The sequence below is a fragment of the Ceratotherium simum genome, chromosome 1 (assembly GCF_057802395.1).
Source record: "Ceratotherium simum simum isolate JZ-2026a chromosome 1, ASM5780239v1, whole genome shotgun sequence".
Lineage (NCBI taxonomy): Eukaryota > Metazoa > Chordata > Mammalia > Perissodactyla > Rhinocerotidae > Ceratotherium > Ceratotherium simum.
The window spans coordinates 71990730-72010767 of NC_141900.1; the positions used below are offsets into that span (position 1 = coordinate 71990730).

Below are 20038 nucleotides of genomic sequence, written 5' to 3' on the forward strand. Positions count from 1 at the left end.
TAATTTGTTAGCTAAAACAAAACACTGAAGACTCCATTTCCTAAATTATCTTTCTATAATTTCACATAAAAGCCTAATTAGCTTTATATTTATTAGATCAAATTAGATTCAATTACAGTTACTAAAAAAATAAACAACTTGTTTTAGATAGTAAATCTTTAATAGCTGAGGACATAGTACACAAAACTACATTAAGAATCTTATAAACTGAGGTTAACAGAAAGAATTTTTTTGGAATGCTTTAAGTCTTACTAAGGAAGCACATTTACTTTAGGAATCCCTCCAGACAGAATTTCTTTTGGTAGAAAATATTTTGTAGTCATCATTTTCTTTTATGTACAGTCAGATTATAGAAGTCTGGATCACGGTATTCTTCTCATGATGATTTGCTGATTGAGATCTTACCCAAATGATGTTTTGAACCTATACAATCATCATTACTTTCATTCTCAACATTTCGTACTTTGAGTCATTATCTGAAAAGCTCAGAGCTTTGGGGTTTTTTATACATAGTTCTTCCCTTTTTTTTTAACAGCTAGAAGACTATACAGTATTATTTTATTTTTTATAAAGCAAAGGAGATTCAGGAATGTTAGATATTTCCCCAAGGTTATTCTCTAAGCCAGTGCGAAAATTAGAAAAGGAACTACCTTCCTAACTTTTTAGAAAGGACTAACTGATAAGCATGGATTATTTACATTCAGTTTATTCATAATCGTCAATATTTGAAACCAAGAAAACCTATGGAGGAAAACTGTACATTTTGGAATTGGTAATACACATTGTTTCTGTAGAAACAGCTTTATTTATTTATTTATTTTTCCACGTTTGATATTTTATTTATTTTTATTTTTTTATTTTTTATTTTTTATTTTATTTTATTTTTTTAAGTTGGCAACGTACTTTATTTGGAACAGATTAGCAAATTATTTAAGAAGGCTCCAGGAATAATAAGTAGGCATATTTTTCACTTAGATTGACAGAAGTCACTATGTGGGTAAAATCAACACTTCATTCATTAATACTAGGTCTCGGGATCTGTGAAAGGATATTTTGCTATAATGACTCTCCCGGTTGGGCCATAGTGGCTACAAGACACCTAGTTAAGTTTCCATATATGGTAGTATGACTTCCATTTTTTACATGAAAACAACACTATATGATTAAAGTACCATATAGTAAACATAAATTCCTTTAATGAACAAACATTTACCAACCATATGATAAAATCAAAGTATCATGTTAGGGACATCGAGGTCCAAGATGTTCCCAAAGTAAAGAAACAGCTTTAAAAATGACAATATATATGGCTTTAAACGGAACTTAATATTTTGATAATATTACTAAAACTCCAGATCTGATATTTGTAATCATAATTTTATCCTATTAACATTTCAGTAAAATAACATTTCAGTAAAATAAATGAAGACTTTTATTTTCAGGTTCAAATTTATATTTGTATATATATATATACTTTGATTAATATATAATGCATTTCAAACTAAAAGCAAAACACTACTGAAACACTTAAAAATTTTTATTTATATACTCAATTATGTTCAAAAGACATTTAACTTCCTCCTTTACCACTGTAACATCTTTTACTTACTAGGATAACCTTCAATATTAAAAACCCAAGAAAATACAAAAAATGCTAAAACTGCATAGAAATCAACTGCTAACTAAAACTTAAAAAAAAAGAGAGAACATTAAAAATGGTATACAAAACCACTATTTGTTATAAATTGAACTCTCAAAACTGGCATTAACAGGTCTAATTAGGTCTTCTTTATTAGGAATTACCTATCATCATGTATTGTACTCCCTCTCTCTGTCACAGATCTTTTAAGGGTACATCCAGTATCTTACATCCTAAGGCAGAATGGAGATAAGGCCTATAGCAGTGCTCTTGGATTAGCAGTGACCATCTAATAAACAGTCTTTCCTTTGCTCAGGGCCACCTCTTCCTTCCCCCTTTTCTCAACCAATTAACTAAATCTCAAGTAGATGATTATAAAAACATGATTCTGCTGTCCTAAATATGTTCTTTCTTTCACTGCCTTCTGTCCATCTGTCTTTCTTCTGTCATTTCACTCATGAAGCATGTGTTAAGCCCCTACTCAATAACTGTAAATATCAAGTAATACCCTGAGCACTAAAGAGCTCATACAAATTGATAAACACTTAAGATCCCAATACTTAAGCAAGCAAATGACATAGACAATTCTCAAAAAAAGGAAATAAAGACATGATCCTATTTATAGCCCTGGCTTAGCTGCTAAGAGTGAACTTAAGAGTGAAAACTGTGGTCCTATTTATAGCAAGGGTAATGGATATAAATGGCAGATCAGTTTCTTCTCTCATACTGACTGACTAATTGGTAATGGCTTCTCAAGAGTGCTGTGTGAAAAGGATTCTGAGGCCAAGTCCAGGCTCTGTAGGAAAGATCCAATGACCAATTACCTATGTTTATCATGGACTTTGGAATATAAAATGACAGGATGCATGCCATGTTTCTGCCATGGCAAGTACTAGAACTTCACAGAATGAATTTTATTTTCTTGATTTCATATGATTTTATTTCCATTTATTTAAAAATTTTCCTTTTCCTTGTTTTATGTATCTGTTAGAAATGCATATTAATATAATGCAATGTCATTTTATTTCATCACCTTAATAAAGAGTGAAGAAAATGAAAATACTCAATGCTTGTGAGTTTTGGCAAAAAGGTCACTTAATGCTGCTAGAGGTAATAAACTTAGTATTATTTTTTTGGAAAGTCATTCAGTAATATGTACAACTGCCTTGAGCCATTTATACTCTTCAATCCAGAAACCTACTTCTGGGAATCCATCCCAACGACATAAAAATTCAAGCACAAAGAAGTTTAATGCTGAGATGAAACAACTGTGAGAAAGGAAACAACCTAAATGTCCAACAAGAGAATAATGAGTATAAAGCAAGATTCTTTCCACCATATTATCCTTCAAAAAGAGGGCATTATATTTGAGTCCTTACAAAGTCTCTACATTATTGAGACCTCTCAATTTCTTTATTTTGAACAACAAAGTACTATGTGGGGAAAACTAACACTAGCCTGAAATGACTTCACACAATGTAGCTTGGTTGCTTAATTGATGAAAGACCACTTGATGAACTTGGCCAAAAAAGAGGGCAGAGAAATTTAGTACAGATTTAGTAATTATACTCAGAGGTATAGCTTTACAACTGTACTTCGTAGCTGTTTTCTCAAAGATCATATTAAAAAGCAACATCGTAAGGCAAATAGATGAATTCTCTAGTCTCCTTCTAGCCTTAGATTTGTCTTCATCACAAGCAACTAAAGCATACCTTAACCTCCCAATACAGATGATAATAGTCATTATCTAATCATGTTTACACAATCAATTAGGAACACATCAATTTCACTACATATTGGGAAATGGGAAGACTGGTTCAGTGTCTTAAACTACATTCTGCTTGCCTCACAGAATGAATTAGGAAGTGTCCCTCTGATTGTATATTCTGGAACAGATTGTAGGAAATTGGTATCATTTTTTCCTTACATGTTTGGTAGATTTCACCAGTGAAACCAACTGGGCCTGGCACTTTCTGTTTTGACAGGCTATTCATTATTGATTTAACTTCTTTAATAGACATAGACCTATCAAGATTATCTCTTTCTCCTTGTGTGAGTTTTGGTAGACTGTGTCTTTCAAGGAATTGGTCTACTTCATCTAAGTTATCAAATTTGTGGGCATAGAATTATTCATAATATTCCTATACATCCTTTTACTGTCCATTTACTGGATCAGTAGTGATGGCCCCTCTTTCGTTTCTAATATTAGTAATTTGTGTTTCTCCTTTTTTTCCCCCTTGGTTAGCTTGGCCAGAGGTTTATCAATTTACTGATCTTCAAAGAACCAGCTTTTGGTTTCACTGATTTTCTCTATTGTTTTCCTGTTTTCAATTTCATTCTTTTCTGCTCTAATTTTTATTATTTCTTTTCCTCTTGCTCACTTTGGATCTAATTTTCTCTTGTTTTTCTAGTTTCCTAAGGTAGAACCGACGTTATTGATTTTACTTCTTTCTTCTTTTCTAATATATGCAATTTCCCTCTAACCACTGCTTTCACTACATCCCATACATTCTGATAAGATGCATTTTCACTTTCATTTAGTGCAAAATATTTTAAAATTTCTCTTGAGGCTTCTTGTTTGACCCATGTGTTAATTAGAAGTGTGCTGTTTAAACTGTAAATATTTCGAAATTTTTCCAGCTCTTTCTTTTTTTGATTTCTAGTTTAATTCTACTGTGGTCTGAGAGAATACTTTCTATGTTGATCTATCTTTTTAATTTGTTAAGGTATGTTTTATGGCCCAGATGTGGTCTGTTTTGTGAATGTTTTGAAAAAATATAAATACTTTTTAAAAGGCAGCAAAGTAAGTATTTATTTTGTATTATTTACAAGCATATATGTACAAGATGAAGAAGGGTTGGGACACAACTATCCTAATGTTAGGATGAATGAGCGGTAACTGGGGCTTGGGATCAAGTTTCCAGTAACGACATTATACACAGATTAAAAAAGTGTGACATCTCAATTTTGAGATATAGATGACTTAAAAAGTGACTCCTGTAGTAACAAACATTTGGTTTTAAATCTGGTTTTCATAAACTGTAAGTGCTGAAAAAAAAAAAAAAGGTATTTTTGCTATATGAGCCCTCACTATCTGAACCTAGAAATCAAAATTACTTGAATAGATATTTTGAGATAAAATTGGGAAAAAGATAAGCTTGCTATCTAAACTTGCTTTCCAAAGTCCGAAATCAAATAGATTTAGATAGTAAGGGGTACATGTCTTCCTATATGATGATATCTATAAATAAATAGTGTAAACATCTGACCTTTGACTATTTCATCTACCTACCTAAAAGCGTGTGTGTGAGAGAAAGAGAAGGAGAGAGATACTCTTTGGGAAAATTGAGTATTATCTTGTATTCAGGATCACTTTATATTCAGAGACATACAGTGGTAGATCTTTATGATGAAATATAATGCAGAATGAGTGGTTTAATAGAAAGGGAAGAGCAGTTTACAAAATTCTTATATGTGCTCTCTATTGTGTCAAAAAACAACACCTATTAAAGACTGGAAAGAAACATGCCTAAATGTAACCAGGATTGAGTAGTAATTTTTCTACACCTATAATCTTCTCTACACACAAATTTTTCATACTGTGATCTAATTTCATTTGTAGTCAGTGATTTTAATACAATACGATAAGTACTACAATAAAGGTATAAAAAGTTTAATCTTGGTACCAAAGAGTATCAATTCTTTTGAGAAATTCAAGTTAAGTTCTGGAAGGGAAGATGCTTCAAGTATAGCCTAATATAATATAGCAATAGTTTATCAGAAAGAGGGTATATTGCACTTGCAACTGCCAGAGAGTGAGAACAAGCATGTACCACTAGGGGAATTTAAATAGTTCCATATGATTAGAATACAGGCTGTAAGCACGGTAGGAAGAGCGGGAAGAAAAAATCTACACACACACACATTGGGGCCAGATGCTATATGAAGGAGTCCAGAGTTTTCAGAATGAATAAAATGTAAACCTAGCCATCCTTGGCTAAGTCATTTCAATGTTTAATTTTAATACTAAGTAAATCCGGACCTATAATAATCATATTTGGATGCTTTCCTTTAAATACTTAAAACCAAACTAGTTTTTCTCCTTTAAAACTAAACCAAAGACAGAAATTTCTTGACTATGGCGGGGTAGAGGTTGGCAAATCCACTTCTCAAGAAACAGCTATAAAATTGGACACAATCATCAAAAACAACCATTTCAGGGCTCAAACAAGGCAAATAAGTCAAGAAGTGTTTATTCATGAAAACTAGCTGAACCTAGGTTAACAGCAGTGGGGATCTGTGGTGTCCTTGCCTGAAGCTGCCTTCATCACCCCACCCCCTGCTCAGTTGGTATGGAAATTCTTCAAGGACAGGGCTGGCTGAGAAAAACAGCAGCTTCAACTGCTGGAAGGGGCTAACATGATTTGGAGCAAAGGGTGAAAAACCCACACAGTACTGTCAGTAAAAGTAGCAAACATGGTAGGAAACAAACAGAGAAAGTCAGCAGCTATGCTAGCCTCAGGTTGCACTTTTGGTTGGGCTGAGCTATAGACTGGAGGGCTAGTCCAAAATTTAACAGAAAAATCCTGGAAATGAGAGAGGCATAGAGGGGCTAGATAAGCTCCCCACATAGCCCTGGCCAACTGGGAGGCTAAATGAACATGCAAAGGAGACCCAAGAGGGCCTGGTGGAAAGTAAAAGGTGAGGCAGACTTGAAAACTGCCTAAATTTTAAATACACTCCCAAGTCAACACACATCCACAGGCAGAGAGTGGAAGCCTTACTGGCTCGAGAGGTGTTTGAGTACAACCTCTGACCTATCACTGACCACTGAGCTATGCAGATAACAGGTACAAACCCTAGGAAACCAACCTAAAAAATAAAAATAACAATAATGTAAAAAATACCAGGGAGACAGATCTCACAGATAAGTCCAAGCAAATTACTTAAAAAACCACTACCACCACCACCACTACCCTCCTGGGGGGAAATTCCACAATGAGAGTTTCTATAATATATTATCAAAAATATATTGGACAGTTTTCAAAAAAAAATTATGAGACATGCAAAGAGAAACAGGCAAGTGTGGTCCACACTTAAGAAAAAGAGCAGTAAATAGAAAGAGACTCCCAGTGAGCCCAAATGTTGGATGCAGCTGACTTCAAATCAGCTATTATAAAAATGTTCAAAGAATTCAAAGAAATCATGTTTAAAGAATTAAAGGAAAATATGATAACAATGTCTCAACAAATAAGGTAATCTCAACAATGAAACAGAGACGATAAAAAAGAACCAAATAGAAATTCTAGGGTTGATATTTTCCATATGTACCTGTTTTTGATAACAGTATAACTACATAATTTCTTACACTGGTCAACACTTTAAAAATATTTTAAAATGTTCATAGCACATGAGTTACAAGATGTTTAGTAAGTCATTATGCTTTGTAAGCTTTGTAGTAACCTAATAAAGGTAAAGATGCGTTCTCTTTTCCTACTGAACTAATCAAAGGTATGTTAATTTTTAAATGAAATTGCTTCTAACAAACGAGATAATATTTTCAACACGATGTAAAATCGAAGTAACCAAAGTAATGCTATGTTGATATCTACAGACTTGGAACTGTCTTAAGAGGTTAATTTAATTTTGTTTTCATGTTTAGCTTTCAATATCTATCAAGAATGTTTCTAGAATTATTCAAGTTTATCATTTTCAAGAGATTAATAAACTATTACTTGACATTATAAATCTATTCTGGTACTAGAGTGTATAAATAATTTTAATGCTATTAATAACTGGATATTAATAATTAATATTAATTGGATTATAATACTCTTGTACACACACACACACACACACACACACACATACACAATGGAATACTATTAACCATAAAAAAGAAGGAAATCCTGCCATTTGCAACAACATGGATGGACCTTGAGGGCACTACGCTAAGTGAAATAGTCAGACAGAGAAAGAAAATACTGTATGATCTCATTTCTATGGGGAATCTAACAAAACCAAACTCATAGAAACAGAAATCAGATTTGTGGTTGCCAGAGACAGGGGGTGTGGGTAGGGGAAGTGGATGAAAGGTACAAACTTCCAGTTATAAGATAAATAAGTTCTGGGGATGTAACATACAACATGATGACTGTAGTTAACAATACTGTATTGTATATCTGAAAATTGCTAAGAGAGTAGATTTTAAAAGTTCTCATCATAAGGAAAAAAATATGTAATTATGTGAGGAGAGGGAAGTTAATTAACCTTATTGTGGTAATCATTTCACACTATATTCACATATTAAATTATTATGTTGTATACCTTAAACTTGTACAATGTTATATGTCAATTATATCTCAATAAAACTGGAAAAACACTTATGTATTTATTAAGTAAAATTTGTGCCTATATGCATACATATCTTACTAGCAAGCAGATTATAACAATAATAAAATAACGGCAATTGGTTCTATTAATAATCTTCCATTTATTCCTTATTTGTGATTTCTTAGTGGATAAGCCACTTTAAATTAAACATAGGTTAATTGGATTTTGCTGTTTTGATTCTCTGTATTACCATAACAATAATTATTATAACATTTAATGAACTATTCTTTCTCATTTTTAGAGAGGACAACCTGTTATAGAACCACTAGGTTTCCAGACATCCCTTAAAATTTTATGCTAGTTTTCTACCTAATAATATTACAAATCTGCATTTCTCAACCTAATATACTGCCAGCAAACTGTCTACTACTTGGTGTGAATCATTACACTATATTACATTATTAACACCGCTATCCAAGATAACATTAATAATTGAAGTAGAAAAAGTCTACTTACTCAGTTATAAATTCAGGGTTTGTAAAGCTGAGGTTGGTTAAATGACCTTCAAGTTTAGAAGACTCATGTGTATTTAAGGCTGGAGGGGTCTTAGTGGCGAGTATAGCTCTTTTTTCATCTTTTTCAAGTGCTTTTCTCTTCCCACCATTTTGGAAATATTCTCTGCATACACTACAAGGCAAAATAAAATTATATTTTAAAACATTAGGTATGAATATAAAATAAAATTGGAAAACATTAGCCTTTATTAATCAAAACAGGAAACATTCAAATTACAGATTCCTATATTGAGAGTGACACACAGAGGTAAGTTTGAGCACCTTATGCAGCACTTTCAAATTTTTTAAAAAGCATGATCATAGATTATGTTTAATAAATTAAAAGTATGTTTTTCAGGAGTACAGACGTGCCTGTATGTTTTGCTGAACTTTATTCTTAACTAAAGCATAAGTTCCTCTAGAAAAGCTTAGGTAACTCTGCTACTCAGTGACAGCACCCAAAAAGAATAATAGTATAGTCACAGTTAACCCTGAGCCAGCTTCACTGGTAGTAGACAGATATCCTATCAGTTGTTTTTCAGATTCCTCCTGGTTTATGAAAACAAAGTCAAGTTGTCAACATACTAAGATCATTTATTTTCTTCTTTGCTCTGAGAGAAGGGCATAAAAATGGTATCAAATTACAAAGGTATACATTCAGAGAGAAGAGAGGTTTGAATATAGGAGTGGTTTTTATAACATTTGGAAATTATACCTATCAAGAGACCATTCCTGCTTGTCCCAATTCTTAAGACTATTAAAATGCAGATTTTCCAAGATGTATCATTTTAAGCTCATACAGTTTAGCCCATATCAGGTTGCTATCCAGAATCAGAAACTGATGACTGGCATAACCTTAAACAATTTTCTTCATACCTAATATAATTTTATTGTGAATATAGTAGGGCACATGCCTGGGTATGTAAGAGGACAATAAATACGAATCAGAGAATCAACTCAAATACTTAATAGGTTTTAAAGCCAAGAAACCTAAAGGAAAAAACACTAATGAGACCTAACTCTGGCCCTTGAGCTTCCGATGTGACAGGAGATACACACTTGACAACAATTAACTGATATACTTATCAAAGCTACTTAAAGTGAAGGAGAATGGAATCCAAACACATTTTTTTTTTCTTTTTAGATTCTTAAAACAAACCACATTATTATTACATACAGCTCATACTTCGAAAAAAGCTGGACTATTTTTCTCCATAGACACTGCTTGCTGAAGTTCCAAAAACAAATGGCAAAGTAGTAAGAATTGAATAATTAATTAAAAACCTGTTTCTGCAAAGAGAACTATGGCCTAAGGGAACAATACTCATTTCTCCTCACACTTATAGGATGCTATTAGTTCAACTTCAGTTTTTCTAACTATCTATTATTTAAGACTTCTTTAACTTACCCTGTGGAGATTTAGTTTTAACTCTAATTATATACAGGAGTTGAAACTCATTCATCATTAATCAAACATTTATTAAGTACCTATCATGTTCCAGGCTCATGGGTGATGGGAAAGCAAACTGAAGAAGGCATAGCTGCCCTTAAGGACCTCAGACTAGTGAAGGAGACAAAAAATTATATAAAAACAAAGAAAATACAATTGATAAATACCTAACCCATCTAAAATCGGTAACATAAGCCGATTTTAGAAAGGTGAGTAGGAATAAATCAGGCAAGAAAGAATGTTAGTTAAGGAGGGAAGTGCTTTCCTGGCAGAGAGAACACCATGAGGAAAGGCATGAAAGAGAAAAGCAGCGTGGATCCTGCAGAGACGGACATCAGTTCAAGGCATGTGAAATTTAAAGTGCCAAGCAGAAAAGGGATGGATTGATGGATGCACTCACAAGTGAAAAGGCCCTGAGGCCAGCACACACAGAGAGAGGAATGGTAGCCAGGTGACACTGGAGATTAGCAAGCTTCAGATCATGCAAGACTCAAGCCAATTTAGAAACGTGGCCTTTAAAAATCGAATCTAATGACAGAAAGCAGTTTAGTGGTTTCCTAGAGTAGGGGATGGGGCTGACTAGAAAGGTGTACAATGGAGCTTTCTGAAAGATGGAAATGTTCTATATCTTGATAGTGGTGGTGGTTACATGAGCACAAATAATTGTCAATACCCACTGAACTGTACAATAGAATGGGTGCATTTTACTGTATATAAATTAAACCTCAGTAAGACTGATAAAAAGTCTAGCCTTTATCACCTTGGAATTAATACTAAAAATAATGCCTCTATCATATAACATTTCACTAAGGCATGAAACACAAGAGTAAAGAGCTTGCTTACTTTTCTTTGAGGTAAAACCATATACAACTGCTGATATTCAAAAGTTCTTGAGCCACAAAAACTGCCATTTTATATGGTTCAATCTCATAGTTATCTAGAACTTGGCAGCAAAATACTTCAAGGGCTAGAATTCTAGGTTCTCATAGGATAGTAACAGCCATCTAAATCTCCCTACGCAGCGGGCAGCCCCGTGGCTTAGTGGTTAAGTGCGCGTGCTCCGCTACTGGCGGCCCGGGTTCGGATCCCGGGCACACACCGACGCACCGCTTCTCCGGCTATGCTGAGGCCGCATCCCACATACAGCAACTAGAAGGATGTGCAACTATGACATACAGCTATCTACTGGGGCTTTGGGGACGAAAAAAACGAGGAGTTTTGGCAATAGATGTTAGCTCAGAGCCGGTCTTCCTCAGCAAAAAGAGGAGGATTAGCACGGATGTTAGCTCAGGGCTGAACTCCCTCACTAACTAACTAACTAACTAAATAAATAAATCTCTCTATGCACCTTTCAAAAAACATACAGATCATTAGGAAAAGCAAATAAAAGCACAAACAGTTCATACCTATGGCATAACTAGGAAACAGAACAGAACTTCATCTTACTTATAATTGGGGAAATAAAAATCTGAGGCCAACTGAGGTGGCTTTGCAACCACCAAAAGTAGAGTCTATAAAGGAGAGGAAGGTATTTTGGGGTCTTAGAGGTAGCAAAAAACAGATAACACCAGCGAAGGTTCACCATCAGGAGAGGATCCAACTTTGAGTGAGGAAATCTTAAGAAGAGATTTGGGACAAAGTGAATCAGAGCATTAGTCACTGGAGGGAAAAAAGGAAGGAGTTTGGAAAGTATAGAGGAAGTGCTGTCACCAAAGATGAGAGCCTTGAGAAGATATTGTTTTGGGGGGAGAAAAGAGGCACCTTGAATAAAGGAATTATCTCTAGAAGTGTGGTGATAAAGGAAAAGAATGAAGCAATTAAGGATAAGTAGCCTACTGAAATGTTATAATCTATACACGTTAAAAAATCATAAATCAGACGAAAAGAGGACAACATTTATGAAAGGAACTCCAGTTTTGTATTTGTAGCAGTCAAGCAAGGTTCTCTGAATTCAGAAACAAAGTATGCCACTCAAATCCCTACCTACACATCTAGAGATACTCCAACATAATAGACAAAATACATAAGAGAAATGCCCAATGAACCCAGCAACCATACAAGTTTCTATTAGCAGGGAAGAGAAAGACAATCAAAACTTTCAGTGGATGAAATTTCCCAAAAACGCAGAAAACAAAAACAGCCATAAAGGAGAAGAAAACTGTAATATAACACTTCAATATTATATATAATTAAGTAGGCAATTGCAGATATGAAAGAACACTTCAAATTTGAAATTAAGAAAAACTGAGAATAAAGAAGAACTAAACAAATGGAGAGATATTTCGCGAATAGAGATAGAAAGTCTCACTATTGTCATGATATGAGTTCTTCCTAACTTGATCTATAGGTTCAACACAATCCCAATCAAAATGACAGCAAATTATGTTGTGGATACCAACAAACATTCTAAAGTTTATATGTGAGAGGCAAAAGACCCAGAATACCCAACACAATGCTGAAGGAGAAGAACAAAGTTGGAGGACTGACACTATTTGACTTCAAGATATACTACACAACTACAGTAATCAAGACAGTGTGGTGTTGGCAAAAGACTACACAAATAGATCGATGGAACAGAATAGAGAGCCCACAAATAGACCGACATAAATACACTCAACTGATCTTTGACAAACGCGCACAGGCAATACAATGGAGTCAAGGTAGTCTTTTCAACAAATAGTGAGGGAACAACTGGATATCCACATGCCAAAAACATTACACTCTTTATAAAAATTAACTCAAAATGGATCACAGACCTAAATGTAAAACACAAAACTATAAAATTCTTAGAGAGTTATAAATTTCCTAGGAGAAAATCTAGAAGACCATGGGTTTGGCAATGACTTTTTAGATATAACACCAAAGTCACAATCCATGAAAGAAAGAATTGAGAAGCTAGACCTCAGTAAAATTAGAAACTTCAGCTCTGCAAAAGATAATGTCAAAAGAATGAGAAAACAAGCCATAGACTGGGAGAAAATATTTGCAAAAAACATATCTGATAAAGGACTGTTACCAAAATACACAAAGAACTCTTAAAACTCAACAATAAGAAAACAAACAATCCAATTAAAAAATGGCCAAAAGACCTGAACAGATACCTCGCCAAAGAAGATATTTAGATGGCAAATAAGCATATGAAAAGACGCTCTACATCATATGTCATTAGGGAAATGCAAATTAAAACAATAATGAGATACTACTACACACTATTAGAATGGCGAAAATCAAGAACACTAACATCACCAAATGCTGAAGATAAGGAGCAATAAGAACTCTCATTCATCGCTAATGGGAATGCAAAACGGTACAGTTACTTTGGTACATAGTTTGGCAGTTTTTTTACATAACTAAACATACTGTTACCATATGATCCAGCAGTCACACTCCTTGGTATTTGCCCAAAAGAGCCGAAAAGTTACTTTCACACAAAAACCTGCACGTGGATGTTTATAGCAGTTTTACTCATAATTGCCAAAACTTGTAAGCAATTAAAATTGATGTCTTTCAGTAAGTGAATGGATAAATAATGTGCTACATCCAGACAATGGAATAATATTCAGTGCTAAAAGGAAAGAAGCTATCAAACCATGAAAAAGACACGGAGGAATCTTAAATGCATACTATTAAGTGAAACACATTAATCTGAAAAGACTATGTACTGTGATTCCAACTATATGACATTCTAGAAAAGGCAGAACTATGGAGATGGTAAAAAAAGTCAGTGGTTGCTGGGGGTAGGGAGGAAGAAGGGATGTACAATAGGTGGAGCACAGAGGCTTTTTAGGGCAGTGAAAATATTCTGTATGACACTGTAATGGTAGATACTTGTCATTTTACATTTGTCAAAACTCATACATTTGCCAAAACTCATAGAATATATAACACCAAAAATGAACCCTAATGTAAACTATGGACTTTGGATGATAATGATGTGTCAGTGTGGGTTTATCAGTTTTAACAAATGTACCACTCTGGATGGATGCTGATAACGGGGGCAACTGTGCGTGTATGTGGGCAGGGTGTATACAGGAACTATCTGTAGTTTCTGCTCAATTTTACTGTGAACTTAAAACTGCTCTAAAAAATAAAATCCATTTGAAAGGAAAAAGGATAAAAAACCCAACTCAGAGTAGCATAGATACGTCATAGATATCATGTGCCTCCTGATGTAATTATACTGAGGACACAATATCACCTATGTAATATTCTTGCTAATAATATGCTTAACTTGCATCTAATCACAAAGGAGAAACTGCCCCTCCCAAGGCTAGATAATTCCTAAAGATAATAAACAACTTCCTAGGGGGCACCCCTCTCATACACAAGCCAAAACTATTTCCTTTATTTAACTCACACACCAAGCCAATATTTCCCCTGTCCTAAATCAACCCAGGCCCACATACCAAATAGTTAGGGACAGCTCCTATGCCCCAAAGCCCACTAAAATTATTCCAACTAGCCAATCCTAAACTGTTTACTCTACCCTGGTTGGCCTTTCCCAAGGAAACCCCACAAAGGCTCTGGTCTATCCTTTCCCCTCACTGCTGCTTCTGCCTCCTGACCAAATCTGGTGCTTTTCCTGTGGTCTTGTGTGGCATGGCATACCCCCTTCTCTCAGGAAATTTAAGTAATAAATTCTTTCAATGGCACTGTCCTGTGTTGTCACTCAGTCACCTCTATAAATTAAAATTCCACAAGTACAAATGAGACAACCCCAAAACTACTTAAACAGTTCCATACCATAGAAACAAAGGAAAATTTTCCAAAGTCATTTCTAGGGAGCAAAATAACAATAATTAGGTTTGATAATGTCTACAAAAAAATACAGACCAATATCAGTTATAATTATCAACGTAAAAATATGAAATAAAATTTTAGAAAACCAAAATCAAACATGACCAAGGAGTATGTATTTCAGGAATGCAAGAATGATTCAATACAAGAAAATGCATTATTATAATTCACTATATTCATAAATCTAAGGAGAAAACTCATCCATTTCCATAGATGCTGAAAGGACATTCAACACTTCAACACCTATTTCTAACAAAAGTCCTCAATGAAATAGGAATTGGTGAAGACTCCCTAACAGTAAAATTATATATCAGCCAAAAAGCCAGCAACTTCATTAGTGGGGACACACCACACACATTATCACTAAATAAGGTACAGCTATGTAATAAACAGGAGAAAAAGAATTAGTCAAATGAATTAGAAAGAAATAAAACTCTGCATTCACAGATGATATGATACTATACCTAGACAACCGAAAAGAACCAATCATAAACTAATACTAACAGTAAGAGAATTCAGTAAAATAGGATGTAAAACATACAAAAATCAAAAGCCTCCACATATAAACAACAGCCTGATAGAATATATAATGGAAGGGAAGATCACATTTACAACAGCAACAAAATGACAAAATAACTAGGAATAAATATAAGAAGAAATGCGCATAACCACTATACAGAAAACCTTAAAACACTACTGAAAGACTCAAAAAAGCAGACTAGAACAAATGGAAAGAAAGAACAAAACCATGGGGTTTGCTGGTTTGGATCCTGAGCGCGGACCTACTCATGGCTCATCAAGCCATGCTGAGGCAGCGTCCCACACAGGAGAACTAGAAGGACCTACAACTAGGATATACAACTATGTACTGGGGGCTGTGGAGAGAAAAAAGGAAAAAGAAGAGGAAGATTGGCAATAGACGTTAGCTCAGGGCCAATCTTGCTCAGGAAAAAAAAAAAAAGAGAGACACATTTGATTATGTAAAAATAAAAACCTTCTACACGGCAAAACAAAAACCTGCATGGGAAAAGTCAAAGAAAAAGGGAAAATATCTGCAAATTATATAAAGAGCTCCAAAAAAATCAAGAAAAAAGGGACAAAAAACCAATAGGAAAAAAGGTGCCAAAAACATGAACGCATAATTCACAGAAAAAAGGCAAGTAATTTCTAAATATAGAAAAACACACTCAACCACATTCATAAGAGAAATGTAAATTAAAACCACACAGAGATACCAATTCCCATCTGTCAGACTGGAAAAAATTCAACAGGTGGGCAATATACTCTGTTGGTGAGGTTGTGGAGAAATAGGAATTCTTGTTTTTTGCTGGTGGAATTGCAAAATGATATAACTTCTTTGGAGGGTGATTTGGCAATATCCACCAAAATCACATATGCCTTTACTCTTTTACCCCCGCAATTCCACATCTAGGAAGCTACAAAGATAAAAAGCCAAAAATACAAAATGATTATGCATAGGGTTATTCATTACAGCACTATTTATAAAGGGAAAAGTTTGTAAATAACTTAACAAAATGAGGAAGATATCTATACAATTGTGATGGTTAATTTATGTGTCACCTTGACCGGCCACGAGGTGTCTAGATATCTTGGTCAAACATTCTCAGTGTTTCTGTGAGGATGTTTCTGGATGAGATCAACATTTTTTAAATTAATTTTTTATTGAGGTAACATTGGTTTATAACATTATATAAATTTCAGGTATACATTATTATATTTCAAGAGATTAACATTTAAATTCGTAGACTGAGTAAAGCAGATTGTCCTCCATAATGTGGGTGGGCCTCACCCAATCACTTGAAGGTCTGCACAGAATAAAAAGGCTGAACCTCCCCAGAGTATGAGATTCCTCCTGCCTGACTGCCTTTGAACTGGGATACTGGATTTTTCCTGACTTCAGATTCAAATTGAAACATCGGCTCTTCCTGGGTCTCGAGTCTGCTGGCCTTAGACTGGAACTACACTGTTGGTTCTCCTGGGTCTCCAGTGTGTCAACTCATCCTGCAGATCTTGAGACTTGTCAACCTACATAAACATGAGGCAATTCTCTGGAAAACCCTGACTAATGCAAAACCAAATAGAGTGATCCCCATGACATATTATTAAGTAAAAAAGAAAGGTACAAACCAGAGTGTATAACATGTACCACTTAGACAAGAAAAGGTAGATGTGTATGTGTGTGTGAGTGAATTTGCTTATTTCTACAAAAAGACACTGGTAGCAAAAACAAGAAACAAATGAATAAAACGGACGAGAGGCTTTTCTGAGTATACCTTTTTACAAAACTTTGACTTTTGAACCATGTAAATGTTTTATATTCCCCCCAATTTAAAGAAAATAGGGGGAAAAAACCCATAAAACCGAAAGTAAAATGAAACCAAATGTACAGCAAATTGGTAACATAACTATACACAAAAGAACTGTTTCAAGTAACTTTCAAACACAGTATTCTCTTAGTGGGATATGTTCTAAAGACAAAAGAACCACAAAGAAATCTTAAACTTGACTCAGTTTACCGTTAGAAGTAAAACTGGTATTGTAATTTTGAAACCATTTTATGTGAACTGTAGGACAAAGCAAATGTGTTCATGTTATTCAGAACTAAGTCATTCAGTGTAACAGAAGAGATTCAAATATAAAACAAAGAAGTTAGGCAAAAATCCTGTAATGATACATTTGAATAGAAAATATCAATTATGAATTTAAGACTATATATATATATTGTTTTCTAACTCTCTTCACTCAAAAACTGTAGGACACCCCAGTAGCACATCTAGCGCCCAGATCTTAATTTCTAAACGCCATTTCCCACTAAAAGAAACTAGGGCTCCTTGAAGAAACAGATTGATTCTAGGTCTTGTGCAGGGAAAGTAAAGGCTCATCTTGCACTAGGACAGCAAGAAAATGTTCAAAGATGATGTCAGAACACAGAAGCCAGCTTTGAAGGGACACTCACAGGCTGAATATAGAATAATTAGAATACAATAAAACAAGATCAAAAACCGATTTTAAAAAAAGTAAATCAATAACAATCCAGAAGGCTACAGCAATATTCTGAAGAAAAAAAAAAAAAACCCCAAAAAACTCATTTGTCCCAATTGGAATTAACTATTAAACCAACTCCCTATTGTGAGTATTGGTAATTAAACAGAAAGAATTACTTATATATTTATTTTTACCCAGCCTTTCTGGAGAACATGTAATCATTCCCTGATCATAAACGAAAGTTTTTATTTACACAAGAATGACAGCTCATAAATGCAAGGAATGATACAATTTAAGAAATCATTTTGCAACCCCAAATAATTTATTTAATAAATGGAAGTAAACCTGTTAGTTGAAAGACTGTTGGGAGACAGGATTGATCCACAAGCCAAAATGTCACTTTCACTTGCTAATTGCAAAGGAAAAACTTAAGTTTACAATGGAAGGATCTAGTAGGTGCCACCTTAACCAAATAGTAAAATTGAGCACCTCTACCAGCGGAATAACCTGCAAATATGAACCTGCTACAGTGTGCAATATGAAGCATGCAGTTGCACCTAATAGATATTTTGGCAAAAATACGTGACCTGAATCAACACGTTAGACTCAACATTCCGTTTACAAGAAATAAAAGAGATTGAAGAAGTAGTTATATGGCACCATGAGAAAACAATCAAATAAATCAAAACAGGACACAAAGCTGGTTGTGGATTAGGATACAGACTATCATAACAGACCCTTGGTTATGCTGTAACTAGGAAAAAAAACTATACAATCCAAAAAACGACATATTAAAAAGAAATCAAGAGAGCTGAGGATGCTAAGTCTTCTAAAAGAACTAAATTCCAGAGAGAGACAAGCCCTTCCCAGATAAGAAGGGATCACAGGCACTTTGTGCATTTGTTGAAAAGATGCATAGGCAGCAGAGGATCAAACCTTCCATGGTAGAGGGACTCTGATTAAATGAAAACCAGGAGAGCTTTTAATGGCTGCTTAGAATGATGTGACAGATTGGAATCTTTAAGAAATCCAAATGCAGAGACTGTTCTTCTCATTTTCTTCCTCCTTCCCTCCATAGGTCTTTTTTCCAGTATGAAAAAGGCAGTGGAGCAGCACTGGAGGCTTGGAGTGGAACTAAAAGGCAAAGAAAATTCTCTGCATTCTTCTTTGGGATTAGGTCCCAGAGTCCTGCTAGAGGATGGTGCCTGTGATATACATAGAACAGGATTCATCTTCAAAGCATTTGAAGCCAGAGGTGAACTGTAACTACCTAAAGAGGTAATCCAACTCAACCCAGCTTACCTTCTGATGAGATCAAAGTGTTAGTCTCACATCCTAGCTACCTGTCAGAGAAAAAAGCATGCCCTCTCTGGGGAAAAATAATTATTTATGCCAGTCTCTTCTAAACACAATGCCAGTAATATATATTTTTAAAAATTACCAGATGTACAATGAAGAAGGAAAAAATGATCCATAACCAAAAGAAAAAACAGCCAAAAGAAACAGACCCACAGATAAACTCTATGTTGGAATAAGCAGACAAGAACTTTAAAATAATGATTATACATATATATATTTTTTTTAAATGGAGAAAAAGATTAACCAAATAGATGAAGATATGGAAAACTTCAATAGAAAAATGAAATCTCTAAAGAAGAGCCAAATAATTATTACATAAAAATTGAGAAAAATGATATCTTGAAAACATCTCTCTTGGTAATTGATACAATGAAAAGCCAAAAACAAAAATCAGTAAGGACATATAGAATATTTAAACCATGCTATTATCCACCTTGAACCAACAACCACAAAATACAGAATGTGGGATATTTTATGAATCAACTGGTATTTCTCTAAAAAACTCAATGTAATGGAAAACAAAAACAAGAACCTAAAGAAATGTAACCACCAAATCCATGACTGGATTTAGAAAAAAAAATTATAAAGTACATTTTGGGGACAATAAGAAAAATCTGAATTTATGAACTAGATATTTTAGGAAATTACAAAATTACTGTTAACTGTCTTAATTTGATAATGGTATGGTGGTTATGTAGAAGAATGTCCTTATTCTTAGGAGACATATGGGGATGAAAAGTCATGTTATCAGCAATTTACTTTCAAATGCTTCAGGAAATAGCGTGTTTTTATGTTTCTTTGTATATAAAGAGTTAGAAAAGGTAAACTCTTTTATTAAATGCACAACTATACCTTTATATTGTGTTTTCTTTCTGGTTTTTAATACTTCATATTACAAAT

The 20038-nt window shown here is 34.2% G+C and overlaps 1 protein-coding gene across 1 annotated transcript in view; it reads right to left on the reverse strand.

Moving 5' to 3' along the window:
- SAMTOR (S-adenosylmethionine sensor upstream of mTORC1) overlaps positions 1-20038 on the reverse strand; it is an 85419-nt gene that overhangs the window by 48086 nt on the left and 17295 nt on the right. The window contains exon 3 of the mRNA XM_004418804.3: positions 8489-8659. Coding sequence (XP_004418861.1) covers positions 8489-8659 — 171 coding nt within the window. The remainder of the gene's footprint in view (positions 1-8488; positions 8660-20038) is intronic.